The sequence below is a fragment of the Colossoma macropomum genome, unplaced genomic scaffold, assembly GCF_904425465.1.
Source record: "Colossoma macropomum unplaced genomic scaffold, Colossoma_macropomum, whole genome shotgun sequence".
In the NCBI taxonomy this organism is placed as follows: Eukaryota; Metazoa; Chordata; class Actinopteri; order Characiformes; family Serrasalmidae; genus Colossoma; species Colossoma macropomum.
In genome coordinates, this window is record NW_023494793.1 from 43,565,563 (window position 1) to 43,583,418 (window position 17,856).

At 41.8% G+C, this 17,856-nt stretch overlaps 1 protein-coding gene across 2 annotated transcripts in view; it reads left to right on the top strand.

Annotated features, from left to right (window-relative positions):
* xpr1a (xenotropic and polytropic retrovirus receptor 1a) overlaps positions 1 to 17,856 on the top strand; it is a 141,404-nt gene that overhangs the window by 108,844 nt on the left and 14,704 nt on the right. For both annotated transcript variants that reach the window (XM_036579623.1, XM_036579622.1), the window contains exons 10-11: positions 4,115 to 4,283; positions 6,578 to 6,772. In XM_036579623.1, coding sequence (XP_036435516.1) covers positions 4,115 to 4,283; positions 6,578 to 6,772 — 364 coding nt within the window. The remainder of the gene's footprint in view (positions 1 to 4,114; positions 4,284 to 6,577; positions 6,773 to 17,856) is intronic.

Consider the following 17,856-nt stretch of genomic DNA (forward strand, 5'->3'; position numbering starts at 1 on the left):
AATCGAAGAACCCTTTTTGGTACTATATAGAACCATCCACAGCACATTCTCCATCGATCTGGAGAAACATTTCATGATGCAAAAACCCTTTAATCAAGCAAAGCGTTCTTCGAGTGTTCATGATTCTATATAGCCCCGTTTTCTTTACTAAAGAACCCTTGAAGAACCATCTGTTTGAAGTGTGTGAGTTGAGAAGATTAAAAATATTGGCTTAAAGTTTCAACTTTACATGACTTTACATTTTTACAGTGTCTGCAGCTCTAGAAACAATAATGTGGTCCGGACTGAAAGTTTAGAATCTGCACTTTCCACTCTGTTTCTCCTCTTCTTTCAATGAGCTACGAGTCAGAAACAGGTCATATAGAACTACAGCATGACTGTATTATCATCAGAAATAACAGGGGATTTTAAGGGTTAAATCACAGCACTGAGCTGGATTCAGACTGAAGACTGACCCACTGTTCCAGCATCTAAACAACAAGGAGATGAAGAAATCAGTGATGTAGATGAGTTTATCCTGGCTGTAGGTTATAATTAGCCTCAGGTCAGTGGAAGATAAAGCGAGTGAAATGTGAATTGATGAGTCTGTATTCACAGCAGCGTCTGATTACCCACAGTCTGCCCTCTGTGTGCTGAGAGAACGCAGCTCCAGCTCTGTGGACAGAACAGCTGTGAGGGCGCAATCGTTGCAGGAATGGAGCCATAAACCCACACACACACACACACACGCGCACACACACACACACACACACACACACGCCTGGCCACCTCCTTCTCTCACACATGCTGCAGATTCCACCTACAATCTGAGCTGTTCTTACATTTACATGGACAATCCTACTGAACTATGTTATGATTTATTTAAACCCAAGGCATTAATTGAGATAGTAACAAGCTAATTATCTACAAAATCATCATTTATTTTTGATTAAAAGGCCACTAAGTACAAGTTATTGATTTTTGAGGAGGTATATGTGAGGAGATTGGATGTAAGATAATCCACTTGCATAATGAACAAGAAAGTCAAAGAAACATAAGAGTTTCCAAAACTGGAGTTCAGAAACTGATTAAAAGCTACAGAGAAAATGTGGCTCCTAACAACCACCTGGAAGAGCTGGTCGACCCCAAAACTGCCCCCATCAGATAAACAGCACTTAAAGCTTTCATCTCTGAGAGAGAGGAGAAAATCAAGCTGCTTCAGATCTGAAAACATCCACAGGTGTTTCTGTCCATCCTTCCACTGTGAGAAGACGACTCAGCCCTGAGGGTCTGAAAGGATGTGTAGCTGATCAAGAAGAACCTCACTGAGAAAAGGAGACGGACACATCAAACAAAGAAGCTGAATGATGGACTGACCACCCCAGAGTCCAGACCTCAACACCACTGAATGTGTTTGATTACTTCAGAAAATGATCAACCAGCTTCTAAGACTGAACTTTGGAGGTGTGTCTGCAGATTCTTTGAGGAACTGAAAGTGAGTCTCCTGAAAAGAATGGAAGCTGGAATAAAGGGAAAGAGTGACTCAGTGACTCACACAGCTGAGATCAGATTTAGGTATTGAGGATTCTGGGTAATTTTCTGTTAAATGTCTGTTTTTCCTGACCCTGAAAATGAATAACTTGTACTTACTGACTGTTTTGACTGTAAATTAAATGAACGACCACATGACCAGAGGAGTTTGTGTGTGTGCGTGTGTGTCTTTGTGTGTGTGTAGATATAAGTGAGTGTGTGTTGTCTGCCATTTGAGCAGTGTGTACCTGCAGCAGGTGAGCCGCTGAAAAAAGATTAAATACTGAGCAGAAATGTGGAAAATGTCAGCCGTGCCCTGCAGACACCCACCGAGACAAAAACACAGTGACAGAGAACCTGCAGTGGAAATTCATACTGGTTTACTTGTCTGAGTCGTTTGAAGCTGCTGTAAAATACTCAGTGTAAACAAACAACACCACCCACCTTCAGTGTTAAAGGGCCCATATCATGGAAAACCATACTATCCTATGGCATCTTCTCTATGTGTCCATATCTTCTTAAACTCTCCTTTAAAGGCTCTTCATATAACATGATCCTCATATGTTTCATATCTAAATGCTCCGTTATCTTCATCACTACTTTCCAAAACCGCTGCAGCAGCTTCAGCAGCTGTAAACTCTCTGCACGCCGTTACACATGAGTCTCCGATGTGGACTGAATGAAGAATGAAGGGTTTCCGGCGTGATGGTCAGTCCTTAGTGATTTCCTGAGTGTCCATCTGTCAGTTTCACACAGAATGTAGACGGACACACGAATCTACCAGCTCCACACGGTGAGAGGCAGATGAGGTGTATCTCAGCCCCTCTTCATAGGCTCATAACTCCGGATGTGAGTCTCGTATGATCTCGTGATAAGATGGACTGGAAAGGGCGACTCTACAGATTCAGGAAGTGTTTGAACTGGATTTCTGTGCTTATCTAGATCACCATATCTAGATCACTTTATCAGTACCAGCACACTTCCTTTGAATTTCTGTTTTTCTTTTTTATGCATCAAATCGTCCAGCAGTACGCAATTAGAAAGCTTGAAATCTCAGGATTCGACTCTAATATATCCCAGACCTTCACCTGTGCCGTTGTTATGAGTTAATCAGTGTTATTGGCTCATCTGTGTGTATTATATTATTACAGTGTTATGTTATTAAAATATATTACCGTATGTTAGTGTCTGCCCTGTGATGGACTGGCGACCTGTCCAGGGTGTATCCTGACTTCCGCCCAATGACAGCTGGGATAGGCTCCAGCACCCCACCGTGACCCAGAAGGATAAGCGGTTTAGATGATGGATGGATGGATGGATGTTAGTGTCTAACAGTCATATTAGAGATGTGAAAAAGTCTGAATGTTTAAATCCATTTTAAATGACCAGCCTCCGGCCTTAGAATCACTTTTATTAAGCAATAATTGCAAGTTATTTTGCGATAATTGGCTTTTTACATTACAAGCTAATTATTGCAAAATCACACAAAATGAGTATTTACTTCGTTAAGCCTTAATCAATATCAGGTCAGTAAGTTAAATTAAAGCTCAGCGGCCTGGAAAGATTGATTTCTGACTGTGTGGGGATTCTGCAGTGTTAGCTCAGCAATCACACACACACACACACACACGCATACACACACACACACTTTCCTACCTATTACACTAATAACTCTGTCCTGTAGGCTGTTACAGTGACTTTAACTGAGCTGTTTTGGTTCCTATAACATACCAGCGGGAAATGAGCTCTAAAATGAGCAGAAAAGATCAATATTTAAGTGTGTTCTTTATTAAGTTTAGGATTTATAAATTTTACTTACTTGACTGAGGGTTTTTAAACTTTTATAAGAAAATATAACTACAGGATTTAACCAATATATATACACATACAGTAAAGTAAAAATATAACATTATAGTATGCTGAAAATATGATATAAAAAAATAAATAAAGGTATTTTTATTATTATATAATTATATCATATAATAATAATAATAATATAGAATTATATAAATATTATTATTTTTGTTTTTTTATAAAAAATAATAAAAAAGCTACAATATAGATATTGTGAACAAAGTAGTAAAAATGTAACTACAGTGTTGCACATCATTGGGAAAAAGGGGAAGTATAACTACATTATAAGACAAATGGGAACAAATATAGTAAAAATATAACTACTATAATATATCACTGTAGAGAAAGAAAAATGTACAGTATAATGTAGAAAAAATAATGTAAATAAATATACTGTATATAATATAATACTATATATAATATCACTGTAAAAAAGGGAAACAATATAACTACAATACAACTGAAAAACAGGAGAAAATATGAGTGTAATATAACATATCAGTGGAAAAATTATCCATGAAATATTTGTAATAAGGTAAAATGATGTATGAATGTTGTGGTATTATGCTGAAGTGACTTTGAGAATGATAAATATGAGTATAATATAATGTACCTTGTTTGTAATGCACTGTATTGTATTATGTATAATTAGCGTATTGTTTATGATGTGTTCTGTGTTTTGTGTTGATTATGCTGAATATGTTTATTACGTATATGTGATGTATGAATGTCTGTGTTCCGCCTCCCTCAGTTCCGCGTGTTCACGGCTCCGTTCCACCGGGTTGAATTTGCGGATTTCTGGCTGGCGGATCAGCTGAACTCTCTGGTGATCGTGCTGATGGATCTGGAGTATCTGGTGTGTTTCTACAGCATGGAGCTGCAGTGGACTGAAGTGGACGGACTGCTGCCCCACAGCACAGGTCCCGGCTGCTGACCAGACGCTGTTTTACCGTTTTTAATATTACCGTTTTTTTAAATTAGACAAAGATAAACGCTGATAAATGCTGTTTTTAAATGATGATTTAATTTATTAAAGGAAAAATGCTGTTCAGCCCTACCTGGCCCTGTGTGAACAAGTAAATGCCCCCTTAGCTACTAAATCAACCAGTTGACCAAATTCAATTGAATGTTTGGGTTCAGTTTTACTGCCACACCCAGACATGATCACTGCCAGACCTGTTGAATCTAAACATCACTTAAATAGAACCTGTCTGGCAAAGTGAAGCAGCTAGAAGGTCTCAAAAAAGCAGCACATGATGCCACGTTCTAAAGAGATTCAAATACAGATGTGAAACAAAGTCATTGAACTCTACCATCTGGAAAGGGTTCCACAGCCATTGCTGAGGCTCTGGGACTCCAGAGAACCACAATGAGAGCCGTTTTCCACAAATGGAGGAAATCTGTAACAGTGGTGGACCTTCCCAGGAGCGGCCGGCCTACCAAAATTTCACCAACAGCGCATCGACGACTCATCCAGGAGGTCACAAAAGAACCCAGACAAACATCTAAAGAACTGCAGGCCTCACTTTCCTCAGTTAAGGTCAATGTACATGATTCCGCAATAAGAAAGACACTGGACAAAAATGCCATCCATGGGAGAGTCGCAAGGTCCAAACCACTGCTGACCAAAAACAACACGAAGGCTCGTCTCGCATTTGCCAAAAAAAACCTCTAGATGACCCCCAAGACTTTTGGGATAATATTCTGTGGACTGATCAAAAGTGGGACTTTTACATCTGGCATAAAGCTAACAACGCATTCCACCATAAGAACACCAACAGTGAAACATGGTGGTGGTAGTGTGATGGTCTGGGGCTGCTTTGCTTCCGCAGGATCTGGACGACTTGTCATAATTGATGGAACCAATTATTACTAATTATTCTGCTCCTTATGAGAAAATCCTGAAGGAGAATGTCCACCTGTCAGTTCATGACCTAAAGATTAAGCACAGTTGGGTTATGCTGCAGATGCACACAAGCAAGTCCCAGTCAGGATTTTCTTCTGTAATATGAATTTGTGAAAAATCTTATCTTGACCCGTCAGATCTTAACCTAGATAGGAATCCTGAGATTTCAAAAGATAGGAAGTTTCTGTAATGCGACTCCAACCAGAACCAGAAAAATACTGTTATTAATAATATTAATATATATATATATATATATATATATATATACATTTACACCGATCAGGCATAACATTCTGACCACCCTTCGTGTTTCTACGCTCATTGTCCATTTTATCAGCTCCACTTACTATATAGGTGCACTTTGTAGTTCTACAGTTACAGACTGTAGTCCATCTGTTTCTCTGATACTTTGTTAGCCCCCTTTTACCCTGATCTTCAGTGGTCAGGACCCCCATGGACCCTCACAGAGCAAGTACTATTTGGGTGGTGGGTCATTCTCAGCACTGCAGTAACACTGACGTGGTGGTGGTGTGTTAGTGTGTGTTGTGCTGGTCTGAGTGGATCAGACACAGCAGTGCTTCTGGAGTTTTTAAACACTGTGTCCACTCACTGTCCACTCTATTAGACACTCCTACCTTGTCAGTCCACCTTGTAGATGTAAAGTCAGAGACGATAGCTCATCTGCTGCTGCACAGTTTGTGTTGGTCATCCTCTAATCCTTCATCAGTGGTCACAGGACGCTGCCCACAGGACGCTGTTGGCTGGATATTTTTGGACTATTCTCAGTCCAGCAGTGACACTGAGGTGTTTAAAAACTCCAGCAGCACTGCTGTGTCTGATCCACTCAGACCAGCACAACACACACTAACACACCACCACCACGTCAGTGTTACTGCAGTGCTGAGAATGATCCACCACCCAAATAGTACCTGCTCTGTGAGGGTCCATGGGGGTCCTGACCACTGAAGAACAGGGTAAAAGGGGGCTAACAAAGTATCAGAGAAACAGATGGACTACAGTCTGTAACTGTAGAACTACAAAGTGCACCTATATAGTAAGTGGAGCTGATAAAATGGACAGTGAGCGTAGAAACAAGGAGGTGTAAATAAAACTATGAAATGTACTGTTGTACACATTCCCGTATGTGCAGTTAGTCTGAGGTAGATAAATAAATGAGATTCTTTTTCCAAAGGGGGTAGAATATGACGGCCCGGGGGAGGAAACTGTCTCAGAACTAGATTAGACTAGATCTCATTGTGCAGTATGTGTACAGTTCAGTGAGTAATTGGCTGTTTACCTGTGCTGCAGGTGATGGGAAATGCCACAGTTACTCTTACGGACTGCGCGCCATCATCCAGTGTTTACCTGCCTGGCTCCGATTCGTACAGTGTCTCAGACGCTACCGAGACACCAAAAGAGCCTTTCCACACCTGGTGAATGCTGGGAAATATTCCACGACTTTCTTTGTGGTGGCGTTCGCAGCCCTCTACAGTACGCACAGAGGTAAGAGCTACAGGTTTACCTGAGATACAGAATACACACCTGAGACACAGATTACACAGATACAGATTACATTCCTGAGATACATTTGACACACCTGAGACACAGATTACACACCTGAGACACAGATTACACACCTGAGATACAGATTACACACCTGAGACACAGATTACACACCTGAGACACAGATTACACACCTGAGATACAGATTACACACCTGAGACACAGATTACACACCTGAGACACAGATTACACACCTGAGACACAGATTACACACCTGAGATACAGATTACACACCTGAGACACAGATTACACACCTGAGATACAGATTACACACCTGAAACACAGATTACACACCTGAGATACAGATTACACACCTGAGATACAGATTACACACCTGAAACACAGATTACACACCTGAGATACAGAATACACACCTGAGATACAGATTACACACCTGAGATACAGATTACACACCTGAAACACAGATTACACACCTGAAACACAGATTGCACACCTGAGATACAGATTACACACCTGAGATACAGATTACACACCTGAGATACAGATTACACACCTGAAACACAGATTACACACCTGAAACACAGATTACACACCTGAGATACAGATTACACAGATACAGATTACATTCCTGAGATACATTTGACACACATGAGATAAAGATTACACTCCTGAAACACAGATTACACACCTGAGATACAGATTACACACCTGAGATACAGATTACATACCTGAGATACAGATTACACACCTGAGATACAGATTACACACCTGAAACACAGATTACACACCTGAAACACAGATTGCACACCTGAGATACAGATTACACACCTGAGATACAGATTACACACCTGAAACACAGATTACACACCTGAAACACAGATTACACACCTGAGATACAGATTACACACCTGAGATACAGAATACACACCTGAGACACAGATTACACAGATACAGATTACACACCTGAGATACAGATTACACACCTGAGACACAGATTACACACCTGAGATACATATTACACACCTGAGACACAGATTACACACCTGAGATACAGATTACACACCTGAGATACAGAATACACACCTGAGACACAGATTACACAGATACAGATTACACACCTGAGATACAGATTACACACCTGAGACACAGATTACACACCTGAGATACATATTACACACCTGAGACACAGATTACACACCTGAGATACATATTACACACCTGAGACACAGATTACACACCTGAGACACAGACTACACATCTGAGATACAGATTACACACCTGAGACACAGATTACACACCTGAGATACATATTACACACCTCAGATACTGATTACACACCTGAGGTACAGATTACACACATGAGATACAGAATACACATCTGAGACACAGATTACACATCTGAGATACAGATCACACACCTGAGACACAGATTACACACCTGAGATACAGACTACACATCTGAGATACAGATTACACACCTGAGACACAGATTACACACCTGAGATACATATTACACACCTCAGATACTGATTACACACCTGAGGTACAGATTACACACATGAGATACAGACTACACATCTGAGATACAGATCACACACCTGAGACACAGATTACACACCTGAGATACAGATTACACACCTGAGGTACAGATTACACACCTCAGATACTGATTACACACCTGAGGTACAGATTACACACCTGAGACACAGATTACACACCTGAGATACATATTACACACCTCAGATACTGATTACACACCTGAGGTACAGATTACACACCTGAGACACAGATTACACACCTCAGATACAGATTACACACCTGAGGTACAGATTACACACCTCAGATACTGATTACACACCTGAGGTACAGATTACACACCTCAGATACAGATTACACACCTGAGGTACAGATTACACACCTCAGATACTGATTACACACCTGAGGTACAGATTACACACCTGAGACACAGACTACACATCTGAGATACAGATTACACACCTGAGACACAGATTACACACCTCAGATACTGATTACACACCTGAGGTACAGATTACACACCTCAGATACTGATTACACACCTGAGGTACAGATTAGACACCTGAGATACAGATCACACCCCTGAAACAGAAATTACACACAAGATACAGTTTACACTCTTGAAATACAGATTACACACCTGTGACACAGATTACAGACATGAGATACACTTCATCATGAATGGGTGGGGCTAAAAGTGGGTGGTGATACTGAAATGTGTTCATGGTTGTAACATCACAAGCATAATTAATAAAATAGACTGTATGGATTTGAGAATGAACGGCTTATTTTGAACTGTTCCAATATTTACATAGAACAGTTTTACGTTTTTGAGTAATTCTATTAAGGAACGTGTGTTTTTCCACGATACGGGCCCTTTAATGTATTTTTGCCGGTAGTGGTGGACAGAGTACTGGTCTCTGAGGGAGATGCAGTTTGTCAGTGAAGGAGAGTTTTCTAAGGGCAGGGGGAGAAAAGGCGACCCTAAAGGACAAAAATACAAAAAACTTGCATTCGTCTACATCAGATATCCTGCAGAGTCTCTTCAAACATTCATCTCTCTCTCTCTCTCTCTCTCTCTCTCTCTCTCTCTCTCCCTCTCTCTCTCTCTCTCTCTCTCTCTCTCTCTCTCTCTCTCTCCCTCTCTCTCCCCCCAGTAACTCACTCTCTGAACTCATATCTTCTCGGAAACAGGACTTCAGTCCGAATCGATTGTTTCAAAGCGCTCCGCTAAGCCGCTTGATCCATTTCATTATTTATATCCATGAGTTCGTCTAGTAATTTATTTATTTTTTTTAAATGTCAGCCTTTTAAATTTAAGCCACGGCGAAATGTTTCTCTGCCGCGTTTAATGTTTTACTCTTTCTGTTTAAATTGAACATGATGTGCAGTTCAGCCTGAGTGATGCTGGCTATTGTATTTCTGTCAGGATCCTCAGTCTAACCTGTTTATTATTCAGTCAGATATCAGAGCATCTTTCAGAGAGCGAGCCTTGTTTGGAGCAGTGATGCAGACCAGCTTCAGGCGACGTTTGGATAAAAACATTTCTAGGTAGATGGTGTGATGTTCCTGGAGAGTAGCAGCCGTGCGCTTTACTGAAAGCTTTTAACAGACAGTAAGGTGAAGGTCCAGTTTGAGGAAATGCATAACCGCCACCTTAAGCTTTGTATTAAGAGTAATTATTTAACCCATAATAACAATTACGTGCCTCATATCGCAATATATTAAGGTAAATTAGGTAGTTCAGAGTGGTTTGGTCAGAACTGTTCACAGTGGTGGTGATAGGAACCAGACGTCCACCTCTAAAAGCTCCCTCACAGAAAGTTACTACATGAAATGGTTATGAATTCACTGATATCTGAGACATTCCTCTCAAAAAGAGTTGAGTATTTTTCGCGGGTCTAAAAGATACATATTCGTAAGTAAATACATGAACTTCATATGAGTAATATGTAAAATAATAATATGGCACATGATCACATTTTTTGACATCTGATCATGTTTTTTCACATGATCATGCTTTTCCATGTTATCACACGTGATGGCACATTTTTCCACAGACGTTTTTTTTTAGACGTATGTAAAAAAAACGTTAGGTGTCTAAATCTATGTGTTGAATCATGTTTTTAGCGAAATGTCTGGCCTAAAACATAATTTGCTCATTCATGGTGGAGGGTGCATGAAGGGCACTGTGAGACAAAATAATCCTAAAAGGTTTTTTTTTGTTTTGTTATACTAACATCAACATTACATATAATAACATATCGGACAGTAAATAAAATATTTAATTGAATGTATTTAAAGGCTGACAGGCTTGATATGTCCATGTTTCTCAGCATGAGAAAGTGAAAATATACAACCATGAGCTTGGGGCTAACTTCACATGAAAACATGACATGACATGACATAACAACATAACGTCATTAAATAACGTGACATGACGTGACATAACAGCATGACATGACATGACATAACGTAACATAATATAACATGACATGACATAACATAACATACATACATCCATCATCTAAACCGCTTATCCTTCTGGGTCGCGGTGGGGTGCTGGAGCCTATCCCAGCTGTCATTGGGCGGAAGGCAGGATACACCCTGGACAGGTCGCCAGTCCATCACAGGGCAGACAGACAGACATACACAGTCACACACACTCACACCTAGGGGCAATTCAGCATGTCCAATCAGCCTGACTTCATGTTTTTGGACTGTGGGAGGAAACCGGAGTACCGGCCATTCTTACTGTGAGGCAACAGCGCTACCCACTGCGCCACCATGCCGCCCATAACATAACATAATGTCATTAAATAACATAGCATGACATAACATGACATAATGCAACACAGTATAACATGACATGGCATAACATGACATGACATAACGTTAAATAACATGACATGACATAACATAACATGACATGACATAAGGATGATGGCATTTCTACGCATTATAGTAACAGATAAAAATGCTACTTAGATGTGAATCTTTATGCATTAAACAGTGAAATAAAGTACACATTAGGTGAATGTTCATAATTATATGATGAAAAGTTAAAAAGTCCATAAAGTCACTGAGCATCTTGTGCTTTATTGGAGCTGAGCTCATATCAGAGCTCTCGTGTTTATTCATAACAGTATCAGATATTTTCAGTTGGGAATGGGACACTCAAAAAAATTAGCTTAAAAATTCAAACATCTGGGTGTGGTGGTCCTCCCTCTCCCCCCTCACTCAGTGCTAGCCAGTGCAGACGCCTGTTAGGACGTGGTGGGGCTTCACGTTTCTCAGAGGAAGAACGTTCTAGACTTCACTCTCCCATCTTAATAGCATCATGAGATAAAGAAGCTCTAACTAACAGGTGAAGACAGCCCTGCATTTATTTCATTTCCAGCCAAAACTCACTTGTTTTTCTTTTGACTTTCTCCTTCTTTATGCAAGTGGATTATCTTATATTTAATCTTCTCAATATCTCCTGAAGAATTATGAACTTGTGTTTAACCCCTTAAATGGCTAAAGTCTACAGGAGGACCCAAAAATGAATGAATTCCACATGCAGATAAACTTGTGGTCATTAGACACCTTATAACCTAAGAACTCAGCAGTTTGCATTGAAGTCCCTGTAGTTACTGAATAATAAGCCTTACTATGTAATAAGCCTGAGTTTTTAAGGGGTTAACAGCTGGAAATTAAACAATTAAAGCTGGTCTCTGACCACTTTGGTGCATTGCTTTAACATTATTGAAGGAGAAAAGCCAATCTATCGCTTTAAGGCAGAGCTTTCCTGACTGTAACTCTAAGCCTCCACTCAAAGCTCCTGAATGTGCCGTCAATTCTAATGAATAATTCACAGACAGGCCATTACGAGCGTATAGCCGATGCAGTAAGTGGGGCGGAATCACATCAGCAGGGCTTTAGCACTTTACCTTGAAAATCTGGGTTTATGGAGAAGCATAAAAAAGAATGTGTGCAGACTGAGGGGTGTGAATTTATTTGACCGTGCGCTGGTGGAGACACTGATGTCTCTTATTCACACTGTTTTACCCACAGTTAATAGCAAAAAGCATGCGGTAATTTTTATTAATAGACTCAACTGTTTGAAATTTGGCTTAGGAACAGATTTCACCTGTTTTAGAACAAAGCTTTGGATCAAAATGTCTTTAATATGAAGAAACGCGTTCAGTCAGACGGGTGCTGCTTCATGTGGGAACCAAATAACACCTGATTTTCATCCACAGTGAAAGTGAAAGTAATCACAAAAAAGCAGTGCACACTTTTAAAGGGGAATTCCACCCATTTTTCCGGTATAATTTAGTGTGTGAGATGTAAACAGAGTGATTCAGAGTGGTTTGGTGTTCAGATGTCTTTACAGTGGTGGTGATAGGAACCAGGGGTCGCCATGACTACAACACAAATATAGACATTTTATTTACTATCCAGAACCACCAGTGAACCTACACGAGTCTTCTGAGTTTATATGGAATGTTGATGATGGAAAATAGTGGAAAATCTGAAATAATACGTTTTCTTTGGGGACTGTTTTGCCTCACAACGCCCTGCATGTATCCCTCCACCATGAATGGATTTAAAAAATGCGTTTTTAGTCCAAAGACTTCTAAAAACAACCCATTAAAAAATGCATGAATTTCTCATGTGGATAAACGTGGTATTTTACATACGTGTGAACAAATGTGTGATCTCATAAAAAAAAGTGTGTTCAGATGTGAAAAAATGTGTGAAAAAATCTGTTTACTTCTGAGTTTTAATATGTAACATTGATGATAGTGAAATAGTGATAAATAAGAAAAAAGTTTTCTTTGGGGACTATTTTTCCTCATGATGCCCTGTATGTATTATAACAGCTTTAGATTGAAACTTTATCTTAAAGATACAGTAAAATAATGTATCAGGCCATAGGCAGTGTATTCATAACATCTTCATATCATTTCATGTAATAACTGTCTGTGAGGGAGCTTTTAGAGGTGGACGTCTGGTTCCTATCACCAGCACTGTGAACAGTTCTCGGTAAGTTTATCTAGAACGGAGCGTTTCACACCAAACCACTCTGAACGACTCTGTTTACATCTTAACTGTGAGAATTTTAATAAATCAGTGAATTTGCCCTTCAAGTGGATTTTATAAGCGCTACTGCTGGTGGATAAAGGAGATTCGTCTGCCTGCGCTCTTGTTTGTTCTTTATTATTATTGTCTGTGTGCTGACTGTGACTTGGAGCGGTGTTTGTTTGGTCTTGGCTGAGCTGCTACACAGTCTGTTTCTGCATCACTGATCAGCCTGGAAGGCAGCTGATGAAATTTAGGAACATCTGCTTCGTCCCTGCTGTGCCTGATACACTCGTACCAGCACTCGCTACCATGTCAGGGTCACTGCTGTGCTGAGAATGAACCACAACCGGTCCTGTGTTTAGAAACTGACCAGTGATGAATGGAGTAGAGGGGGCTGATAAACTGTGGAGGAACAGATTTAATACAGTTTGTAACTGAACACTTGCATAGTGGAGCTGTGAGCAACCGCAATGCGTGATAGCAGTGAGCACTATTCATTTTTACTGTACGGAAAACTGACCCAGGGCTGGTCCAGATGCTGCCATTGAACTAAAAGATGAAGAGATGCTGGCAGTTTGCATTAAAGAGGAGCTGATGTAGTTGGTTAGTAAGCAGACAGCGACGAAGGTCAGGCAGTGGCGTACCCAAAGGGTGGCCGGGGTGGGCAGTACTACCCTGAAATGAAGCTTGGTCACCCTTTGGTGCACCCCAGTTGTGAAAAGTGAGACAGTCAGCTTGCTTTTTGGTGAAAATCAGTGTAGTTATGCCTGGATAATCCTAACCGTGAAAACGTGAGAGACCCCACATATCACTGCTGTCGGAACAAAACCTCGCATCTCCAAAATGGTAACTTTACAGGAGAAGCAAAAAACATGCTCTACTTTTAATGTAAGAACCAGAATTTTCTCCGGGTTATTTTGGGTCGTTTCTTTTGCTCCATTTATCATGAAATTTACACGCAATGTAAAGAACAACAGGCAATTTCAAAATATGTCACAGGGCTGATACATACTGCAACACGAACTTGAAGTGAATTCATACACCGATCAGGCGTAACATTCTGACCACCTCCTTGTTTCTACGCTCATTGTCCATCTTATCAGCTCCACTTACTATATAGGTGCACTTTGTAGTTCTACAGTTACAGACTGTAGTCCATCTGTTTCTCTGATACTTTGTTAGCCCCCTTTTACCCTGTTCTTCAGTGGTCAGGACCCCCATGGACCCTCACAGAGCAGGTACTATTTGGGTGGTGGATCATTCTCAGCACTGCAGTAACACTGACGTGGTGGTGGTGTGTTAGTGTGTGTTGTGCTGGTCTGAGTGGATCAGACACAGCAGTGCTGCTGGAGTTTTTAAACACCTCAGTGTCACCGCTGGACTGAGAATAGTCCACCAACCAAAAATATCCAGCCAACAGCGTCCTGTGGGCAGCGTCCTGTGACCACTGATGAAGGACTAGAGGATGACCAGCACAAACTGTGCAGCAGCAGATGAGCTATCGGCTCTGACTTTACATCTACAAGGTGGACTGACAAGGTAGGATAATAGAGCCTCTACTCCTTCATCAGTGGTCACAGGACGCCGTTGGCTGGATGTTTTTGGTTGGTGGACTATTCTCAGTCCAGCAGGGACACTGAGGTGTTTAAAAACTCCAGCAGCACTGCTGTGTCTGATCCGCTCGAAACAATCAAAATAAAATACTAACTTTAAAAAAGCAGAAATGAAAAAAGGAAAACAGGGTTTGGATCCTATGAGTAAGGGTCAGTATGTCAGTTAAGGTCAGGAAACGTCAGTGTGTCAGTAGGTTATAGAGTCTGGAGGTCTCTGTACCCCTGAGAAACTGGAGCGCCCGGCTTTATCTGCCCAGAAGCTGCCGATATAGAGCAGAGCTCTGAAATATAGACATGAAGATGAAAAGAAAAACAGATGTGAAAGAAGGGCCGGAATAAGCCGAGAGAGAGATGGAGTGGGAGAGAGAGGGAGAGAGAGTAAAAGGTTGGAAATGTTTCTAGCCGGAGAGGCAGGGCTGTAATTGCCTTCCTGCAGGGAGACGGAGGAGCGTGTGACGCTTCAGGAATACAGATGAGGAGAGAGATTTAAAGCACCGGCGGCTGCACCTCCCCAAGCATGATGTCTTTATCATAGCCGTGTCAAACTGCTCTGCTCCACACATAAACTATGATGTCATGACGTTTCTATTCATTTCTCCTCAGTTATTATGTTCAATATCACTTTTCTGGCTCGTGCTCAGTCATTGTAGTGATGTCTGTGCCATCATTTCATCACTCACAGTCCAGGAAACAGGAATTCATTCAATAATAAATAAGCTTTTACTACCTTTTGCTCAGGGAATCTAGTTCCACCGCATATCAGCTCCATCCTGTCTTATCCAGACCCCATACTATCTTAGCTCCGCCCTGTTTAGGCTCTGACCCCTCCTAGCTGTGCTCCGTTCTAGCTCAGCCACATCCTTGGTGTGCTCTGCCCACGCTCCACCCTTCCTAGCCCTACCCTGTTTAGGCTCCGCCCCATCCTATCTATGCTGTGTCCTAGTTCCACCCTGTTTAGGCTCTGCCCTGACCTTACGATGCTCTCTTCTAGCTCCACCCTCTTTTGCTATGCTCCATTTTAGCCCCTCCCCTGTCCTAGCAGTGCTTCGTCCTAGCTCCGCCCCCACCCTTGCCATGCTCCATCCTAGCTCCTCCTTCGTCCTAGCTCCGCCCCCACCTTTGCAATGCTGCATTCTAGCTTTTCCCTCATCCTAGCTCCACCCCCACCCTTGCTATGCTCCATCCTAGCTCCTCCTTTGTCTTAGCTCTGCCCCCACCTTTGCTATGCTCCACTCTAGCCCCTCCCCATCCTAGCTACACTTTGTTCTAGCTCCGCCCCACCCTTGCTATGCTTCATTTTAGCTCCTCCCTTGTCCTAACTGTGCTCTGTCCTAGCTTCGCCCCCACCCTTGCTGTACTCCATTCTAGCTCCTCCCTCATCCAAGCTCCACCCCCACCTTTGCTATGCTTCATTCTAGGTCCTCAATCGTCCTAACTACGCTCTGTCCTAGCTCCGCCCCCACCCTTACCGTGCTTCATTTTAGCTCCTCCCTTGTCCTAACTGTGCTCTGTCCTAGCTCCGCCCCCACCCTTGCTATGCTCCACTCTAGCTCCTCCCTCGTCCTGACTCCGCCCTGTCCTAGTTCCACCCTATATTAGCTCCACACTGTTTAGGCTCTGCTCTGTCCTCACCCCGTCCTAGCTGTGCTTTAGCTCCACCTTTTTCAGGTTCTACCCCATTTTAGCCCTGTGTTGTCCCGTCTCCACTCTAGCCCCCCGTCATCATCCTCACCTTTGTCTTGTTAACCTGTCTATATTTACAGTAATTGTTTTGGTTGTGTAGCATTAGTCCGGAGTGTTTGTTTAGCGTCTCCTAGTCGTGATCCTTGTTCAGCTTTGCTTTGTTCTGTTCCTTATTTTGTTTCTTTGTTTTAAAGGATAAGTCTCAGCTTACTCTGTTAGCCTGTGTGCTGACCCTGCACATGGACTCGTATAATGATTTTTGGATTAGCGTCAGTAAACAGTCATATGCATCCTGTCTCCATGCCCATTCATTAGCCTTTTATGGGTGTCAGATTCAGGCTGGACTGTGTTACTCTCCACTTAGAGAAGATAACAGCCCTGCGTGTGTGTGTGTGTGTGTGTGTGTGTGTGTGTGTGTGTGTGTGTGTGTGTGTTAAAACCATCTCAGGTTCAGCTCGGGTCAGATCACTCACATACCAGCATACCAGCTATGATTCCCAATATTTTGCCCAAATGAGGGTGAAGCATTTTCCGCACACACAGCCTTCCACACACTTCAGGATGACCTCTTATCATCTGCCGTCTGTCCTTACTGAGATACACTTACAGCAGTACAGCAGGTTCCTTTTGAGGTACAGGACTGTGCAAAAGTCAGAGCCCACCCTTCATTTTTTCAGGAAATATTTGTGAGTAGATTAGAAAAACGATAATCCAGTTGCATAAAGAAGGAGAAAGGCAAAGGAAAAGAAGTGAAAAACGGGAGTTTCCAAATCTGATTAAAAGCTACAGAGAAAATGTGACTCCTAACAACCACCTGGAAGACCTGGTTGACACCCAAACTGCCCCCATCAGATAAACAGCACTTAAAGCTTTCATCTCTGAGAGAGAGGAGAAAATCAAGCTGCTTCAGATCTGAAAACATCCACAGGTGTTTCTGTCCATCCTTCCACTGTGAGAAGACGACTCAGCGCTGTGGGTCTGAAAGGATGTGTAGCTGATCAAGAAGAACCTCACTGAGAAAAGGAGACGGACACATCAAACAAAGAAGCTGAACGATGGACTGACCACCCCAGAGTCCAGACCTCAACACCACTGAGGCTGCGTTCACTTTACCAGGCTGAAGTGGCACAAATCTGATTTTTTGCCCTAATGTGACTCAGA